The 21,183-nt window shown below is 39.6% G+C and overlaps 1 protein-coding gene and 1 long non-coding RNA gene across 4 annotated transcripts in view; one reads left to right on the top strand and one right to left on the bottom strand.

Moving 5' to 3' along the window:
* LOC309611586 overlaps positions 1-21,183 on the top strand; it is a 512,787-nt gene that overhangs the window by 25,551 nt on the left and 466,053 nt on the right. The window lies entirely within an intron of this gene.
* MGAT4A (alpha-1,3-mannosyl-glycoprotein 4-beta-N-acetylglucosaminyltransferase A) overlaps positions 1-21,183 on the bottom strand; it is a 117,903-nt gene that overhangs the window by 96,247 nt on the left and 473 nt on the right. For 2 of the 3 annotated variants that reach the window (XM_082356175.1, XM_082356174.1), the window contains exon 2: positions 17,053-17,381. In XM_082356175.1, coding sequence (XP_082212301.1) covers positions 17,053-17,146 — 94 coding nt within the window. In that variant the 5' untranslated portion in view covers positions 17,147-17,381. Of the gene's footprint in view, positions 1-17,052; positions 17,382-19,225; positions 20,984-21,183 lie in introns of those variants that run through there. The other variant, XM_082356176.1, reaches the window with a different exon arrangement.

Here is a 21,183-nt window from a genome sequence, read left to right as displayed (position 1 = left end):
GGTCCAGTGCACCTTTATCCATGTACTTCATTAAACAATGGAGTCCAGGGCTGGACAATTACTCATATCCCTAAAATCTGACTGGCAGTATTTCTAAAGCAGCACAAAAAATTCAGTTAGCTAATGTTCTCAATTTCGTCTCCGCTAATATGTCAGCCATGAATAATATCCTTTCAGAGTTAAGAATACATCAAGCATAGATTCCAGACACTCTCTGAGCAGAGCACATGTACTGCTTAAGAAGCTTTCCAACCTGGAAAAATTAGATTAGGAAACTGTTTTAGGAAATGGATGCTGGCCAACTAAGCTGAACATAAAATAATACCATAGCAAGTCCAAGGGCCAAATCTACCAACTTTAATATATAAAACAAGAGAGGCTGCTGGACAACTTGGCAGAAAATAGGTTTATACTGTAGCCTCTCTTTAGGTACTATATTAAAATTTGGCCTTTATTTATAAAACCTCAGATATTAAAGACTTTTTTCTTTTAGAAATTCAATATGGTAAAAACTTTGCTATGCTATGATTTTATGTGTATGTATTTAGAGCTTGAAGAATCCTAGGTGTAGTGGTTCTCAGTGCTGGCTGAGTATCAGAATCACCTGAGGGAACATTTTAAAACTGCTCAGGGAACTTCTAACTACTGGCCTAAAAGTTTGAGGAGGCCCACAAATCCTTTCCCCAAAAAGCAACTATAAAGCTGGACAAAAGAGGGAAAAAAATCCCCCCACCATTTCGGGGCTCTGGAAATCAACCAAAGACATACAGCAAACTGAGAAGTGTTTATTCATGAAAACAGCTGCACTTCGGGTAAGAACAGGGTGGTCTGTGACTTTCTTGCCAGTAGCTGCCCTCTTGCCTCCCCAGCTCCACCATTTCAGACATTCAACAAGGCAGAGACAGGCCTTGACACCAGCAGGTTCTCGGAGGGGACTCATTTGATTTGGAGCGTTGCTGGGCAAAGTGCAACCCAGAGGCAAACGCACAGGGAGGGCCGGCAGCTATGCGAGCCTGAGGATGCAGTTCTGTTTGGGGTGAGCAATGGACTTGGGCATTGCAGACTAGCCAGAGACTTAACAGGGAGTTCCAGAGACTCAGACAGCTACAGGGGCTTAAAAGGCTCTTCACAGCTCCCAGGTTGACTCGGAGCTATGAGCATGCACAGCAGAGACCAGAGAGGGCCCAGGACACCCACAGATGCCTGGACGACAGAACCCAAGCCCTCACAAAGAGGAACCGAACGAGGCCGGAGGAGAGGAAAGCCTCAAGTACGACTGCTCCACTGTCCACATGCATCACCAGCAGGGAAGGGAGCCTTACTGCTCCAAGGGCTTAACTACAACCTCTGACCAACCTGTGGCTGAGCTCAATGCTGTGCAGACACAGGTGCAACCCCTCGAGGAAACCAGGCTTAAAAATAAAAACAAACCAAACAAAAGTGTAGGGCATCAGTAGTCACACACTGTGGGAGAGACAGACTCCAGAGATTGTCAAGTTCCTAAACAAATGAGCCAACAAAACCACCACCACCACCTTCAAGGGTAAAAAGTTAGAATCTAGAGTTGCATCACTATACTATCTAAAATATATAGTAGTCAACAAAAATTTACAAGACATGAGAAGAAAAAAGAAAGTGTGACCCGTACTCCAGGGGAAAAAAATTTACAAGCAGTCCATGGCAATGTCTCTGAGCGTTCCCAATTGTTGGATTTAGGAGATGAAGATTTCAAAACAGCTACTGTCAAAGAACTAAATAAAACCACGTTTGACGAATTAAAGGACACTGTGATGAAACTGATGCAATGAATATAAATTATAAATTTATAAATTATAAATTTATAAATTATAAAACAAAATGGAAAGTCTGGAGCTGAACAGTAACTAAAATGAAAAATTCACGGTAGGCGCTCAACAGCAGATTTCTGGTGGCAAAAGAAAGAATCAGTGAACTTGAAGTTAGAGGAGTAGAAATTATCCAATCTGAAGAACAGAAAGAAAAAAAGATTGAAGAAAACTGAACAGAGCCTTATAGTATAAGCTATCACCAACTACACCCAGAGGGAGAGGAGAGAGAAAATATGTGGAAAAAATCAATGGCTTTCCACAGACTAGGAATAGAGGGGAACTTCCTCAACTTGAGCAAGAACGTCTACAAAAAATCTACAGCTAACACTGCACTTAACGGTGAGACACTAGATGCTTTCCCACTAAGATCAGGAAAAAAGCAAAGATGTCTGCTCTCACCACTCCTATCCAACATCATACTGAAATAAAACAGGAAAAGGAAATTAAAATTACATATACAGATCGAGAAGAAAGAAAGGAAACTGTCTTTGTTTGCAGATGACAACTGTCTATGTAGAAAATCCCAGAGGTCAATAAAAAAACTCCTGGAACTAATAAGTGGTTACAGAGAGGTTTCAAGATACAAGGTTAATATACAGAAACCAATGGCTTTCTTATATACCAGCAACAACTGGAATTTAAAATTGAGAACACAATACCATGTACATTAGCACTCCCCAAAATAAAATACTTAGGTATAAACCTAACAAAATATGTCCAAGATCTATATACAGAAAACTACAAAACTCTGCTGAAAGAAATCAAAGAAGATCTAAACAGGTATTTCATGATGTCAGTTCTCCCCAACTTAAACCATAGGGGAAAAAAAAAATTCAATAAAGCCAAAAGTTAGTTCTTTTCAAAAATCCTCCCAAAGAAAAAAACCCAGGCTCAGATGGTAATGAATGCATGGTTGATTCAACATCATAAATCAATTAATATACCGTATTAATAGAATAAAGGATTAAAAAACATGATTTTCAATAGATGCATTAAAAGCATTTGACAAAATCCAACTGGTTTATAATTTTAAAAGCTCTATAATTCACATCATATACTTAATGGGAATAAAGCAAGGATGTCCACTCATGTCATTTTTATTTGATGTTACACTGGAGTTTCTAGCCAGTACAATAAAGAAAAAGGAGGGGAGGGGGAGGAAGGGAGGGAGAGGAGGAAAGGGAGAAAGAGAGAGAGGAAGATAAAATACATTTTAAAGGTTTCTAAAGGGGTAGAGGGAACAGGTATTATACCAAGAATACAGAACTGAATAGCCACACTGGCTGCTAGAAGACAGTGAAGGCGCTTCTTAAAAATTCAGAGGAAACATAATTTTCAACTTAAAATTCTTTACCCAGCCATCAGTGAAGTGTGAAACTAGGGTTTTTTTTTTGAAGATTTTTTTGATGTGGACCATTTTTAAAGTCTTTATTGAATTTGTTATAATATTGCTTCTGTTTTATGTTTTGGTTTTTTGGCCGCAAGGCATGTGGGATCTTAGCTCTCTGACCAGGGATCATACCTGCAGCTCCTGCATTGGAAGGCAAAGTCTTAACCACTGGACTGCCAGGGAAGTCCCAAAACTAGGATTTTAAAATATTCAAACATGTACCTATTCAGGAAGCTGCTGGAGAACATGCAAAGGAAAAAAGCCAAGAAAGAGAAAAACTTGGGATCTAGAAAACACTCCCAAGAGGGAGACAAAGGAAGCTCCTGGGATAATGGCAACTGCAGACCCAGAAGACAGCTCTGCAGAGGCCTAGAGTGTGACCAGTCCAGATTGGAGAAGGACACAGAGCTTCAGGAAGGAAACAGCTGGGAAGAAAATAAAACTGATAAGTTATCTGGCATATGAAAGCATTTGGAGAGAACTACTAATAGACATATGGCATAGAGAACGAACTGGAATAAAACAGGCATGCAGAAAATCATACCAGAATGAGAACTGTTAATACCAGGGAAACAAAAGGTTGTACAATAAAGGAAAGGTACAAGTACAATACTTGGCTCAAAAGTAAGATGTATTCACTCAATCACAATAATGTAAATATGGAGTCATGATTTAGCTAAAAATTGTGATGTAACTATTATATTGGAAGAATGAGAAGGAAAGAGGGAATAAGAGCTAAATTTTCATCTACGAGAGGAAGCCCATAGATGATGTCTAGAAGTGAAAACAAAATCAAGGAAGAGTAGTATACATACACACATATAATTTATAAGTATGGAAATGCCAAAAAGAACAGCCAAAAGAACTGAATATAGCTCCTTTTGGGACAGGAGACTAGGAGAGTACAAAGAGATGAAGCTGGATGCTATTCTTTCAATATCACCTTTCAGTGTTATCAAAAAACTTTTTCTAACTATGAGCATATTTTACTTTAATAAAAATTTTTACTTAATTTAAAAGCACACAACACATAAACATACAGCAATAATACTGCTTTAACTGAAGGGCCTAGGAAACAGAACTCGAAGATCCACTCTGCTTCATAGGGGCACCAGAAGAAACAAACATGAAAAAGTCATGATGGTGGAACTTAGGGGGAACTGAGCGCATTGGGAAGAGGAGAGTCAAGAGGTACCAAGATGCCACGCCCTGGGAGACACTGCTAGGAGGCTGAGGGCACTTCTGTACTGAGTTCTGAGATCAGGTCATGAGTTGACACACTGGCAGGGAGGTGCCATGAGGGTCAAAGGGACAGCTAGAGATTGTCGGACTGCTGAGTCATTTAAGCCAGAACCTATGGAACAGATAAGGCTGTGGCAAAGAGGATTAGGAGAGGAACATCCGCAAGAGGAAAGAAGGCCAACAATTTTCGGTTAATATTAAGTATTCGGATGCTGATAGCTTACAAGATGAAGATGAGCTAGATCCTGGAGACCCCTGAGATGTCAGGATGAGAAACTTAAAAACTGTACATAAAATCGGTCTGTCCTCACCTTACACAACCTCTCAGCGTCATTCCACACGACTGACAACCTTCCTCCGTCTGCAAACACTTCCCTCAAGTGATTCTTCGGCATCACAATTCCCTATATTCCTCCTGCTTCACGGCTTCTCCTTCTCCACTTGACCTCAATGACGGAGTGTGACAGGGCTCAACCCTCTAAGTTTTCTCTTCCATTCCCATGACTCTCAGTCTCCTCAATATGCCAACAACATGCACATTTCTACCTCTGGCCTGAGCACCTCGCATTTATCACAGAACTCACGACACCATCTCTACCGTACTCCCGACACCCCCTTCCTCTCACTATGCTTCACCCGCAATGATTCTTCCTTATGCTCTTTCAACATGCCTTTTGAAAGAGCTCACCCTTGACTTTTGTACTTCCTGTTTCTACTTCTGGCCCTACTTCTCTGGCTTCTTTGCCCTACTTCTCTGGTTTCTTATCACTTAGGCCTCCATTCAACTGTCACCTCCTCCAAGACGCCTTCTCTGACTACCTGTATCTAAACAGCCCTCATTCCTCCTTCTGTCACTGGCCATCGCATTAGCGTGTTTTACTGTCAATATTCATTAAATCATCTAGGCTGTTCAGTTGCTCAGCTATTACTGTGTAACCCCCCTCCCTACTGAAGATCTGGATAAATAGGCTCTATGACAGCAAGGATGTCGCCTACCTTGTTGACCACTATACTGCCAGTGCCTCGTGGAACAGTTCCTTGTACATGCTCAATAAGCATAAGGTGAATGAATAAATTAACTGAGCTGAAGAAAGAAAAAGGAGCAATCTGAAGAAAGCTACTTACAAACCAAAGAGCACCATGGCAATAAAGCACCAATATCCTATCACTGGGGTTAGTACATTTCCTTCAAGATAGAATTCATCACCCAGCAGGGTAAGCAGTAAGACTCATGGGGGGGCGGGGGCGGGGGGGGGGGGGGGGAGGGCGGCCTTGTTCAATTACTTCCCTATAGTTTGCATATTAACTTCTGGCCAGTTTATCAAAAGAACACAAGAGGCATAGTCCACACGCAGGAAGGAACTTCCCTTAAGGAAGGCGACAGGGGGATGTCCGAAGTGTCCTATTTCTACCTTATCTCTTAGTTTTCTGATAAGGAAACCCAAGTTATCTTTACTCTTTCCATCCAATCAGGTCAGAAAGGGCAACACCTATTTCCCTTGAGAAGAAGGTTGATTAACCTTCTAGATCACAATCAACACACTAAAAGGTAACTTCCTTTCATTACTGCTTCAGCAGAAGCTTGCCACCACCTGGGGAACGATTTCCCGCTCCTCCCTGTTCACACTTCCTTCTTAAGGAATTAATTGCAACACTGGGCTGGTTCCACGTGGTGTTTGATTAGTGCCCTGGATCACACACTCTCAGGTACACAGGCTCATAATGATTCTGATCGCTGAGAGCTTCACTTCCCATCACGAGTAAATCAGTTTCCCTGTTCTGTCCCTACATGGCCAGTCATTTTCTACCACTGTCCTTCCCTTCTTTAATAGGCTGACTACAAACTTACCTTTGCTTAGGGACAGTTCCAGTTTACAACTGTTATCCCAGCCTAACTGTTACTAGTAACAATAATTGTTCTCTAGTGCCCCAGTCTGGACAATAAATTATATGATCACCCTAACCATTGAGGAAATAAATGATGTCCATTAAAAATATTATCTATAGTCAAACAACTGATATGTGATCCTGGAACAGTCTGACCTTAATGAAAATCAACTAGCAATAAAATTTCTATGACTCAAAACCGAGAACTAAGTGTACTCAAACGCTATAAATGAAGACTACAATGTGCACGTTGAAGGGACTGATAAAATTAATAATACAGAGGTTTTGATACTGTGTCCTAAACGTTATCTACCATGTATGCAGGGACAAAAGAGTAACGTTGATCATGCTGTGACCTAAACCCTAAAAGGCAAGCTGCTGAATGAACAACAATGAAAATGTTATATAGCCAGTTTAGAAGAACTTGACCAATCTTGCTAAGAACAGAATGGTGTAAAAAAGTGGCCATAGAGTGACAACTGCGAAAATGATGGAGTAGGGACCTCCAGGATGTGGAGGGCTCTCAGAAACACTGAAATGATGTGATTAAAAAAAAAAAAGACAAGGGACTTCCCTGGTGGCACAGTGGTTAAGAATCCACCTGCCAATGCAGGGGACACGGGTTTGAGCCCTGGTCCGGGAAGATCCCACATGCCGTGGAGCAACTAAGCCCATGTGCCACAACTACTGAGCCCACACGCCACAACTACTGAGCCTGCGCTCTAGAGCCCATGAGCCACAACTACTGAAGCCCACGCGCCTAGAGCTCGTGCTCAGCAACAAAGAGAAGCCACCGCAATGAGAAGCCCGCGCACCACATCAAAAAGTGGCCCCCGCTCTCTGCAGCTAGAGGAAGCCCACGTGCAGTAACAAAGATCCAAAGCAGCCAAAAATAAATAAATAAATTTATAAGAAAAAAAAAGACAAGATGTTGTTATACATGTAGGATAATGCTTGCATAGTACTGTTGTAACAGAGCACAGTATGATTTATTTAAATGTTTTAAAACACAAAAAATGATATATACATGTACATACATACATACGTACAATTTGTGGATACTTACATACATAAATCAATGTATAAAAAGTGGACCAGAAGAGCACACAGACATGATATGGTTTGCCTCAGTCAAGGTAGGGGGCAGAGATGAAAAATGGGTGAAAGATTTTAGGGAAATCTGCCATGCTTCATTTATTAAAAATGAAAAGACTGGAAGTAAATATGAAAATCTAGGGGGAATACTTCTATATTATTCATTATATTTTTCTGTATACTTTGAAATTTTTAAAAATGGAGTCGGGCAGGGTGGGGACACGGTCTCTGTCCTTTAAGAGGCTCATTGTCTAGACTCAATCCTAGTTCATTTTTGCTGGCTGCCAGTAATCACTGCTTCTTTTTATAAATATTCAGGCTCTCAAAGTGCGCAACTAATGTCTGTCCCCAAACATCAAGCTCTGTAATTTGCAGATCCACCTTTTCGTCCTTAGGGGAAAAAAAAAAAACACAAAACAAAAAAACTGTTTGCCTACACTTTGCCTTCAAGCACTTCACCCAATCTTTAAAATCCCTCCATGATCATTAACAGTGAAATGAGAGGCAAAAAGAAAAACAAAAAACAAAAACCCAAACCCAAACCCAAAACAAACAAAGCCAGAATGCTAAAGTGACTTTTCCAAAATCCAAGCACAAGCTCTAAAAGAACCAAGATCTCTAGGATCTTATTTTTCCCCAATGATAATACTGCCATTATTCCTCAGGAAAAGAAAACTATCAACAGCATCTTAAGAGTTTAATAACCTCTACATTCACCTTGCCTTTCACTTCTAAAAAGGAATCAAGTCCAACTCTGCCAGAGCAAGGCTGGTCATGTGTAATCTCTGGAGTTCTTTCTGGACCTTCTCTATGACTTAATCCAAATATTTAAACATCTGTCAGAAGTCAAAAATTTCACACATTCCATGATACACCTTACCTTCATTATAACTCACTCACTGAAAATGGTTCCAAAGTAACTTAAGTTCCACACTGCAAACCTAACATTTTCTAACTACCTATAAATTTTTTTGCCAGCTGCCTTAGGTTTACCTTAATCAACTCTGTTACAGACCAAAATATGGAAGCCAAGACTATGACATCCTCCTCTGTGATTTACTCAATGTCAAGGTTCTTTCAGTTAGCACACTGACAATAAATAGCCTGCTTTTTAGGTCCATAATAAAAGGAAACATACTAAATTTGATATAGTCATTGATTATGTGCTTTATTTTAATCAAAAGCCTCTAGATTTATGTGTCCTCCTCTGCATCAGAGCAATAAACCTAAACTCTGAAAGTTTAAGATTCTGTGTAATTATATCTGGGAAAAAGAAAAGGTTATATCCACCTTAAACTATGGCAACATGTTCCTAGAAAGACACTTTAATGGTTGTTACTCTGTGAGAAAACAAAATCCCACCATCATCACTCAAGTCAACACACATTTCTTCCAGAAATATCAGCAACCAATAACACAGACACTTCAATTTAAAGGGAATTTTGCAACAGATTATTTGCATGACCTAAGTATCCTTTAACTAATGGCAGGGTGAACTGACTTTTTAATCTGAAAACAATCAAACTGAACTGGATTTTTTTCTCTAAATTTCTTAAAAATGGAAACCTCATACTTAAAAAAAATTGCAAAATAAATGAATAGGGCTAGAACATGATTAAATACTATCAAAGAAAATACTGTTTTAGAAAAAGCATATGAAGAAGCCACATTCGGTGACCAACAAAATGGGACTTCCAGAAGCCCCTCTACGGAAACCCTGTTTTCTACTGCAGTGGGCAGTCTGCTTCAGATAGTCCAAGCCACGGCATCAGGCACACTTGGGCTTAGACCTTGCACTCCATCGTTCTCCAGTCAGGTAACAGAGTGGGATGAAGTAATTTACTAATTGCCTTAGTGTCTTCAAACAGGGATTTTAATACTGATCTGTTTCCCTAGAGCTGTTGTGAGGACTGAATGAGACCATCAAATCTTTACCATCCCCAAATACCAACCCTATGCTTATCTTCTTTGAAACTACAGGCGTATTTCTCCTGAAACAGCAGCAGTATACAGTAATAACAGAGGTCTAATCAGTCTTATTATCTCTCTGCAAAATTGTTTGCAAACTAATAGAACCTTACTACTGACTGAAAGTGAAATGGGGAAAAACAGGAACAGATAAAAGATTCAGAGGAATGCTGCAGAGTTACAAAAAGAGACAACTTGAGCTAAATTAAAATTAGGAGAGGCAACAAAAAAAAAAACTTTACAACACAAATCTTGAAGGTCAGGTTTTTTAAACTTAACCTCCACTGACTTAATGAAAGATCAACATGGTACCAGGGAAAACTCTACCATGGCTGCAAGGCACCAGACATCCAGTTTAGGGATATTACATTTCCTGGAACATTTATCTCCTTTTTCCATAACTCATACACAGGATTTGTGAAGAAATTTAAAAAAAAATTTTTTTTTAGTACTTTGAAATAGCAATCAAGGTGCCAACAGACATTTCTCTACACTGAAGCCTGCCAGTACTAACAAAGAGGTAAATTCAAGTAACATCTGGCCATTTGCCACCATGTGAAGAAAGAGAGAAACCTGTAGGCAAACTTTTCCTATCCCACTTCACATTCTCCTTTAAGTAACAAGTCCCAGGCTGCCCAGTTGCCCTACAAAACTGCAATCATATTGGAATGCCTCTTTAGAGAGCTGGAGCTCATCAACACAGGACAAAGTCTTAGTGATCAATAAAACCTCATAAAGAAAGGAAAGTAGGGTACAGCACCATGATGGGTTAAATTGGAAAAACCAACCAATGACCATTTCCTAAGAACAACAGCAACGCTTGTCCTTCATGGAGTCTCACAGGCACCAAAATTTTGGTCTCTAATATAATTCCTACTGAAAGGAACTAGGACTTTTAAGGCATAACTAATTCCACATCTTCTGATAGGGGGAAAAAAATCAGGACGTGTCTGCAAGCATGGAAATAGAATTAAGGAAGCAAGGATGCTTCCAAAGATGTCAAGGAGAGTTCTAAAGAGATAAAGACAACAGCCCTTTTAAAAGGACTTCCTGTAGACAAGTTGTGACAATGTGGACACTGGAAGAAAAAAAAATTATATTAAGTGGATATAAATGTATTTTGTAAATACTACTAAAAAGAGAAAAATATTCGGAAAAAGGTTGGAATGCAAAAAAAAGAGGTAAAGTATATGGGTACTTTTTTGTTAATTTAAATAAGTAGAAGACTGTCAATATAATTGAGGGTTTGTTTCCTCTAATAAGCATGTCTCCTTATAAAGTATAGATATCTGTGTATACCAAGAAACGGGGGGGTAGTTCTGTGCGAGCCCAAGAGTTTTCGAACAAAGTAAGAAGTATTACAAGAATGGGGGGAGGGGCGATGATCAGAACAATGGTCGTACAAAGAAACTGAGTAAGAAAAGAATGATCTGTCCTAAAATGATCACATTCCTAGACTAGACCCCTCATCTCAGAGGAAGAAAACTCTAGGTGGTCTTCTAATGAGACGATGCTAATAAAGCATGCTTAAGTTAATATCTCTACCAGGAGATTGCATGTATGTATACACCGAGATTGAGCAAATAATTACTATATTGGGATACTAACAGCCATGTTTTTTATGGAGACAGGGAAATGTCTAGACTAGACTAGAATGAACACTATAGCACTGGATTAAAATCAGAGGGACCAGTATGAACTCATGGTGGTTTTTTTTTAATATATACAGATGGATATAGAAATAGATAACAGATGTGTGTATAAACACACACACTTCCTTGCACTGTCCACTGAGAGGGACAAGAAGTGCTGATACCACACAGGAATTAGTCCATTAAGGCTCCATTCTTCAAGGAGCTAAAGGCTCCTGTTACCTGTGAAGCTATCTGGTCCTGGACATTTGTTCTTTGGGAGTTTTTTTTAATTACTGATTTAATTTTATTACTGGTAATCAGTCTGCTCAGACTTTCTATTTCTTCCTGATTCAGTCTTGGAAGATTGTATGTTTCTAGGAATTTATCCATTATTTCTAGGTTGTCCAATTTGTTGACGTACAAATTTTCATAGTAATCTCTTATATTTTGTATTTCTGTGGTATCAGTTGTAACTTCTCTTTCATTTTTCATTTCATTTATTTGGGCCCTCTCTTATTCTTGATGAGTCTGGCTAAAGGTTTATCAATTTTGTTTATCTTTTCAAAGGACCAGCTCTTAGTTTCATTGATCTTTTCCATTGCTTTTTTCATCTCTACTTCATTTATTTCCACTCTTATTATTTCCTTACTACTAACTTTGGGCTTTGTTCCCTTTTTTCTAGATCCTTTACGTGTAAGGTTAGATTCTTTGAGATTTTTATCATTTCCCAAGGTAAGCCTGTATTGCTATATACTTCCCTCTTAGAAGTGCCTTGGCTGTGTCCCATAAATCTTGGAATGCTGTGATTCTGTCTTCATTTGTCTCAAAGTATACTTTTATTCCCTCTTTTATTTCTTCAATGACCCATTAAATATTTATAGCATGTTGTTTAGACTCCACATATTTGTTTTTTTCCAGTTTTTATTTCTTGTAGTTGATTTCTAGTCTCATATGCAGTGGTCAGAAAAGATGCTTAATATGATTTCAATCTTCCTAAATTTACTGAGACTTTTTTTTTGTGGCCTAGCATGTGATCTATCCTGCAGCATATTACAAGCACACTTGAACAGAATGTGTATTCTGCTCTTTTGGGGTTGAAAGTCCTATATATATTTATTTAGTCCATCTGGTCTAATGTGCCATTTAATGCCAGTGTTTCCTTATTGATTCTCTGTCTGGATGATCTATCCATTGATGTAAGTGGAGTGTTAAAGTTCCCTACTATTATTGTATTACTGTCAATTTCTCCCTTTATGTCTGTTAATATTTGCTTTATGTATTTAGGTGCTCCTATGTCGGGTACATACATGTTTACAAGTGTTATATCTTCTTGTTGGATTGATCCCTTTATCATTATGTAATGTCCTTCTTTGCTGTGGTTACAGTCTTTGTTTTAAAGTTTATTTTGGCTGATATTTAAGTATGCTTAAATAAAAAGCTGTCCCAGCTTTCTTTCTATTTCCATTTACATGGAATACCTTTTTCCATCCCCTCAATTTCAGTCTATGTGTGTCTTTAGATCTCAAGTGAGTCTCTTAATAGGCAGTGTATATATGAGTCTTGCCTTTGTATCTATCCAGCCACCCTATGTCTTTTGATTGGAATGTTTAGTCCATTTACATTTAAAGAAATTACTGACAGGTATGTACTTACTGCCATTTTGTTAATTTTTTTTCCTGGTTATTTTTATTGGTCTTCTCTATTCCTCTCTTCTTCTCTTGCTCTCTTCCCTTCTGATTTGACTACTTTCTTCAATATTATGTTTGTATTCCTTCCTCTTTATTTTTAGTGTCTATTATCAGGTTTTGGTTTGTAGTTACCATGAGGTTCTTCTATAACAACATATGTATATAGCTATTTATTTTAAGTTGATGGTCATTTAAGTTTGAGCACATTCTAAAAGCACTACATTTTTATGCCACCCCCTCATTTTATGTTTTTGATGTCATCTTTAACATATTTTTATTTTGTGTATCCCTTAATTAATTATTGTGTGTGTATACGTGTATTTATTTTTATTTATAGTTATATGGTTTTACTAGTTTTGTCTTTTAACCTTCATACTAGGTATATAGGTGGTTGATCCACTACCCTTACTGTATTTTTGCCTTAGAATATATAAAGAACTCTTACAACTTAATAGTTAAAAAATTCTTTTTAAATAGGCAAAGAACCTGAATAGACATTTTTTTCCAAAGAAGATATACAAATGGCTAATAAGTACATAAAAAGATGCTTAACATTATTAGAAATACAAATAAAAAGCACAATGATATACTACTTCACTACTACTAGGATGAGTGCAACCAAAAAGCCAGATAACATGTGTCATCAAGAATGCAAAGAAGGGCTTCCCTGGTGGCGCAGTGGTTAAGAATCTGCCTGCCAATGCAGGGGACACAGGTTCGAGCCCTGGCCTGGGAAGATCCCACATGCCGCGGAGCAACTAAGCCCGTGAGCCACAACTACTGAGCCTGCGCGTCTGGAGCCTGTGCTCCGCAACGGGAGAGGCCGCGACAGTGAGAGACCCGCGCACTGCGATGAAGAGTGGCCCCCGCTTGCCGCAACGAGAGAAAGCCCTCACACAGAAACGAAGACCTAACACAGCCAAAAATAAATAAATAAATTTAAAAAAAAAAAAAAAAGGATGCAAAGAAATGGTAACCTTCACACCCTGTTGGAAGAAATGCATAATGGTCCAGCTACTTTGGAAAACAGTCTGGCAGCTCCTCAAATGATTAAATATAGAGTTACCACATGACCTGGCAACTCCACTCCTAGGTAAATAACCAAGAGGAAAGAAAACACATGGCCACATAGAAACATGTACATGAATGTTAGATGTCCCTACGGACAGGCATCTAAGATTGCTTGCTTGGTGTTGCCCAGTTTCTGGACTGTGCCTGACCAAAATAGGAAGTTCATTAGGAGAACCCTCCCCCCACTCCCCACACACATACAAGTAAGACATGTAATTACCCTTGTCCCACTCTCACACCTGCTTACAACTTTCCCAACCTGTGCTTTCCACACAGTTGGAATTCTGCCTAATTTTTATGTGAGAATCCTGTATACCCTGCAGAAACTCGTACCCTGGCCTGAACTCCAGCTTTCCTGGTTGGCTTCCTGACAGCCTCCTCAACTTACGCCAGTCCCATGGACAAGCTCATGTATTCTTCCAAGTAGTAAATGAAGACCTATAACAAATATGATAGGAACTGCACTGGGATTACCAGCTAAACCCTGGGACGGTCCTGGGATCCTACGTGCCAGTCACAATGAGCATCTCATAATTCCAAAGCACGACTGCTCTACACCCTCGCAGAAGTTCACGGATGCAGAGCAGCTTCCTCCACCTGACATGCCTACTGTCCCCTATTCTGCCCGGTCTCTGCTCTTCTGGGCAGTAGACCAATAGCCATGAGCATAATCTCTGAACCAGCCTGACTGAGTTTAAACTTCACTCTTCCCCTTAATGTATGATCTTGACAAGTTTCTCTACCACTCTGCCTTGGTTTCCTCATCTATAGAAAGGGGGTAAAATAATACCTCCCGAGGTCATTATGAGGATTAAATGAGACAATATATAACATATTAATACGCTTATAACAGCACAACCACAGCACTCTGTTACTGCTTCTATCTTAGTCTATCTGATGGTATCACGTTTTTTTACTTGCATCTTCCCCTACTGGTCCTTGAGCTTCCCAAAGGCGTGAAGTGTCTTCTTCCTTTTCATATTCACAGCGTATAACACAGTGCTAGGCACAGGACAGGTACATGAAAGGGACCAATGAATGAATGAAAGATAAAAACTATTGAGTCCAGAAACATCAGTGATTACAGAAACCATGCTTTCAATATAAAAAGCAGAGCACGTGGTTTATGCGTATATAAGAATGAAACATCTGAAATGAGGCTAGCTCTGGAAAATCCAGGCTGACTGCCAGAATGATCTAGAAAGAATCCAAATGCTCAGCAGTTAGAGTGGTTACATAAACGATGGCATTAAAGCACAGGGGATTTTACATAAGCACGACAGGAGACCTCTGTTGATACCTGAAAGAGTCCGGACAAAACACTAAGCAGAAAAAACAGAGCAGAAAAGTATGCACAGAAGGATTACAGACTGTTCAAAGAGTGATAATCAAAGAGAAGAGGCTTTTTGTGTGTATCTCTAATACTACACGGTGAAAGGATCTTTATATTTTTGGAAATTAATTTTGATTCTAAAGACAACACACACAAAAAATAATGCTTATAATAGCTTTACATATGAAACAAGATAAAAGGAATGGAGACTCCAAAAGTTTTAATCCTTTAAATAAGACACAGTAAAAAGGGTCAAGTTTCTGTTACTATAACTCTCTGAATAGGTAAGTTTCCTGATAAGAAAAAATCCATATACTCTTCTTAGGGCCAATTCTCTTATTTCCCAAGTAGATTTTAAGGCTAGTCATCTGTTCTGTTCATGTCAGGGACAAGCAATAGTTTGATTAACTACTCAAAGTTCTTCTTAAGTAAGTCTTCTCCTTTTGGTACGATTAAAAAATGAAATCTAGGGCTTCCCTGGTGGCGCAGTGGTTGAGAATCTGCCTGCCAATGCAGGGGACACGGGTTCGAGCCCTGGTCTGGGAAGATTCCCACATGCCGCGGAGCAACTGGGCCCGTGAGCCACAATTACTGAGCCTGCGCGTCTGGAGCCTGTGCTCCGCAACAAGAGAGGCCACAATGGTGAGAGGCCCGCGCACCGCGATGAAGAGTGCTCCCCACTTGCCGCAACTAGAGAAAGCCCTCGCACAGAAACGAAGACCCAACACAGTCATAAATAAATAAATAAATAAATAAATAAAAGAACGTGAATTTCTAAAAAAAAATGAAATCTAAAATGTATATATTTGTCCGCAAAGAAGAAAGGTCTTCAGTAAGTATTTCATTCATTTTCCCCAAACAGTTCCTTCCAAAATTAGAGTCCAACTCAGAGAAAAAGAGAAAAACAATACTATACTTGCTTAAAGCACAGAACACGTTTTCCCACTTATATCAACTTATTTCATATATACACACATACTCACACAGATTTATACATATCAATACACACACCAGAGAAAAATTAGGTCGTGAACACACCTTTTCAGTTACTTTCATACAAGTCAATAAAATAATGCCAGCAACACCACCTTCCAATAACCAGGTGACAACTACTAGTCTACCTTGACTCTAACAAACCAAATACAATATTCACTTCCATTCTTCTTGCCATCAACATTCCCTAGATTAATATAAGGAAAGGAGACAGCAAAAAAGTAGGGGTAGGAATTTACTGTAAATATTTTCTCTTCAAAAAAAGCAAAGAAATGCATTAGCCTTGAATATACTTCCAACCACTAAACAGACAACCTCCCTTAGAAACACAGTTTGATAGTCTAAACAAAATTAATTTTTAAACTTTTAAAATTTTCACATCAGAATTTCTCCTCACCTACTTCAAAAATACTTTTGCCTAAAGAGCAATCTGTCAACACATGCTGGTTAAATCATTAACTACACAGCACCAAATCATTCGTATAATCAGCATGTAAATTTCATGAAGGCGCCGACTGTCCTTTTAAGTGTTTTATACAACATCCAGTACAAGGAAGCTTATTAAACATTTATGATGTTTAATAATAAAAGATAAAATGCCAAAACAAAAGTCTTTATTACTCGACTTGGCTGCCATTTATAATATAAACCACTGACGAGCATGTGTCTCCAAGTGCAATTACAAGAAATCGAAAACAAAACAAACCCCATTCAAATGAGAAATTCTGTCTCCTCCGTCCAAGAATACTGCTTCATTTTTGTGTCAGAAAGAAACTGGCAGGCCGCCAGCAGATAGCGTGCAACAGGCAGATTGTAGGGGCATTTAACTCAAGCATCTACGCACCGTTGACAAAGCAAAAAACCTACTACATTCCATGCACATTTTTGGAGATGTTTTCCTTACCTTTCCCATTCTGCCATGTAGTATACCAAGATAAAGTAAGGAACGAAGTGATAAATGCTAAAACAGTGGCTACAGTTCCATTTCGGAGCCTCATCTCATTTCACCATCACACTGGTTCATATGTTTATGATGACAACCAAGACTGTTTTCTTTTTATCCTGCAGTCAGGTGAATCCAGTACTCCTGGCTCTGGGCCAATCAAAACAATCAATAGGAGAGGTTCATTTCAGATGCTCTGCAGAAGCAGCCTGGCAGCTACACCATCCACAATTACTATTCAGGACTGTCGGCGCCGACTTCATAGGTGGATGCTGCAGGCTTCTTTCTTCCTATTCAGGCGGAAAAGAGAAAGAAAAACTTGCTCAGTGATGCAAAATATTAGTTTCTTCATTTATCAGTCACTGGTATAAACAGATTTTTGGCTGGGCTACACTGTATCTGTAAAGATTACCCCCACATCCAAAGGACATTTAATACACTACAATGATATGGTTCTTCTCCAGGGAAAAAAGCTTCCAACTATACTCCCTCCTCATTGGTTTTGTTTTGCCTGTGGAAACAGAGTCGTGGTTACTTATTTAAAGGGGGAAGTGGTGGGGCTCATTAAATAATAAGCCACAGATTCCAAGCCAAGAACTCTAATGATCACACAATGGTTCCTGAGTAACATAATCTTCACTCTCTGCCATCCTCCTGTTGCACAATAATAGTTAATGTTTTAAATTTTTTAAAGAAAACTGACAGACTACAACCTACGAGGGTCAGAAGCCCTAGGTCCTAGATCCAGCTCCATCACTGCTTGCGTGACTTCAGGCATGTCACTTATCTTGGCTTTGTGGTTCATCCATAAAATGAGAAAACTACCTGCCCTGGCTCCTCCTGTTCTCATAAATAATAAAAAGGTTACAGTTATGACTGCTGTTGATCATCATCGTAAAATAAATGTCGTTTTTCCAACGATTAACCTACTCCCTGGGTGTAAACTGGGATTATTTCAGCATTTAGAAAATGCGGCAATCCAACCAGGATACCATAGGACCCAGGACTAATCACTTAGCATTGCTTTAACTCAGGAAATCTGGAGATCACCTCCCATCTAGCAAAGCTGTTCAGAAAACAGAATGAAATCATGTCCTGAGAAGTACTTAAGCATAGGCACCTAGCACCTAACAGGTTCTCAATAAATGTTAACTGTATTAAAAAATAAAACCAAATCAAAAACCTGCAGCCAGTCACTGGTTCAGGCGGCTCTGTGTACAGCCGGTCTCATTCCCTCAGGGCGTATCAGGCACGACAAGATGTGCATTGATTCCTGGTGGCCACAGGGGGACCACGAGATGCACTTGGCAATCCACTAAGTGACACTCCAGTGGGGTGAGTTAATGCACCTCCAAAAAGGCCTGGGAAGCCCAAGGGACAATTCCCTATGGCAAAGAGGGCGGCTGATTAAAGCGGCCATTTGTAGGCAATTCAGAAACTACCATCTCAGCTGGTTTGTAAAAGTGATGTTGCTAGAAACCTCCACTAGTGAAAAAAGATATCACTAGGGCACAGGATTAACAGTAAGAATGATAGACACTACAACTCATTGAGGGTTTCCTATGTGTCCCTCACACGTTCTAAATCTTCACAAACTCCCGTGAGGCAGGCATTGCTGACCCTATTTTACGCACAAAAAAATGAACCCAGAGACAGAACCCTAATTTGCATGACTCCAAAGTCCAAGTCCTCATCTCCCACCATTTGCCTCTCAAACTAGGCCACCTGCACTGGGGCCCCTAGAAGCACCAGGGATATTCCAAGTCTCAGGTTACACTAGAGAATCATCCCGGGGTGTTACCTTTACCCAACAGATTAAGTGTGAATTAAAAAAAAAAATTATACTCTACAACCAGTATGGATCTATTATGGAATAAACTGCAAAATTCATAGGAAATTTCAAAGTTTCAACTTAAAACTTGAAACGAATTTCTCACTTCCTGTACCCTGGGCTAGGCCCTCCCCCTGCCCCACTCACACCCAGGCAGCCTGTTAATCCTCCTTGGCCAGCAGCTCTGTGGTATAATATTCTAGAAGTACTGAACTCCCCTCCCCTTACTCTCCGCAAACAAAGAACTCCAAAGATATTCTCATGTTCAAGTTATGATGATTTTCTAAAACCAAAGTTATTCACCTTCTAACATATCCATGTCAACAGTCTTCATGGTGAAATCCTAGAATTTCAACTCATTTCCATAAAGTGCCTAATATATTGTCTTATATCAATAAGCACTCGATAATGAATTCTGGTTATAAAAAGAGAAGGGATAACTCAGTGAATTATGTAACTTGGAATTTTAATCCTGTCGTGGCATCATATAAAAATTCATCTAACTTTCTGTTGCTATATCCTTAGCCCTACCTTACTTCAAGAAGGATTCTGTCCTGGTAAAAGAACTAAAAGTATACAGGTGATTAGAGTAGACATTCAGTCAATAATCATGGGGAAGTAGAGAAGTAGAGAATCAGAAAATAAAGGATATTTTGAAACACAGTTTTATTAAATACAAATAAATCCCATAAAATTCAGTATAACTGGGTAGAGAGACAAGTAAAAGTGAATGAACGCTATAATCAAAGTAGACTATAGATATAGTATTGGTAACGGGAAAAACATAAGGAATATTAAATATTGGATCCAGGAAGTAATTAATCTCTGGTTTGAAGAAAATACTTATAATGAACTCTGCCAACAAATAAGACCTGAAATTCTGCAAGAGAAATACAAGAGCATTTTACTCGGGAAGAATGTCATCATACATTTTTAATTAGGGTTTCCACACTAATGAAGTTTAACTGCACAGAACAAGAGTAAAACCAATGATCCCCATGCTCTCAAAACAGGAGAGGTGAGGCTGGACAGCCAAGAGCCCTTTGGATTGACTGACTACCTAAAGCAAGAGAAGAAGTAACCCATATTTTTCATCAGTGTCCACATTTGTAAAAATTTCAATCTAACACCTTGACGCTCTCTGAGACTATCACTTAACACATCTGAATTCTTAACAACAAAAAAGGCAGTGGCTAAAGTTACTGGTCAATCTTCTCCATCCTGACAAAGCTGTATGGAACTTTCAACTCTAGATCTCACACTGAAAAATCTGTTTTGTTAACAGTCCTTTAAGGGCTGCAGTCCTTTACGTTATTATCAGATACATAACCTTTGTTGGATTTTAAAGTGTTCTCTGAAACAGTCTATGTTCTACGGCTGAAAATACTTAACATATGGCTTAATTACCATCCCACAGACAGGACAGAGATGCCTAAAGGAAAGGCACCATCGTGAAATCCGTGATGTAAGCCCTACAACTTTATACACCGCAATTATGTTAAAATTCATTGGTTTTACGTTTATAAAAGGATTTCTATTTTTCGTGAATACAGCTTACATAATTTCATCATCCTGTGCGTTTTCAGATTTACACGTGTGGGCTAAAGAAACCTTTGTTAGGATAACCTGTTAATGGAACTTTTTTTTTTTAAAACATTCAGAAAAAGAAACATAAACCACTAAACGCATATTATTCACTTCTAAATTTAGGTTCTAAATTCGAACGAACGACGTTGTCATTCTATTTTATCAGAAGTCGTCCGACAGCAAAAGCACAACAGCAAAATATACGGAAAGCACTGAAAACATGCACTGCGCCTGCTTATATTTCGCAATTCGGATTGTAAGCAATGAACGGGCTCCAGAGAAACACACGCTGCGAGAAATAAAAAGCGGGCGCGCGAGTGGTCTGACTGCCAGCTCATAAAACACGCCTTCGCGCTGTCACAGGGTACACTCAGTGGAATCACCTGGCCCCAACCCGAGGGTCCCACTTGCAGCCTCCTCGTTAAGGGGGAACTGAGGCCTGGGGATGGGGGTACGCTTGCACAGAGGACCGGCGGGTCTTGACTTTGTAGGAAAATTCGCCAGGACTGTGCACGCCTCGCCGACCCGGCAGCAGCCCCAGCCCCTGCGCCCGGGCCGCCTCGCCCCCGCCGCACCTGCCCCGCGGCCCCGGGACGCCGCCGACTCCGGGACAGGCGTGCGCCCTGGGGCAGCAGGTCCTGCGGGCAACTCTCTCTCCCCCTCTGCATCCCCAA

This window comes from Balaenoptera borealis, assembly GCF_965194805.1.
Source record: "Balaenoptera borealis genome assembly, chromosome: 15".
Lineage (NCBI taxonomy): Eukaryota > Metazoa > Chordata > Mammalia > Artiodactyla > Balaenopteridae > Balaenoptera > Balaenoptera borealis.
Note: the sequence above shows the minus strand (reverse complement) of the source record. Positions and strands in the feature narration are given on the sequence as shown.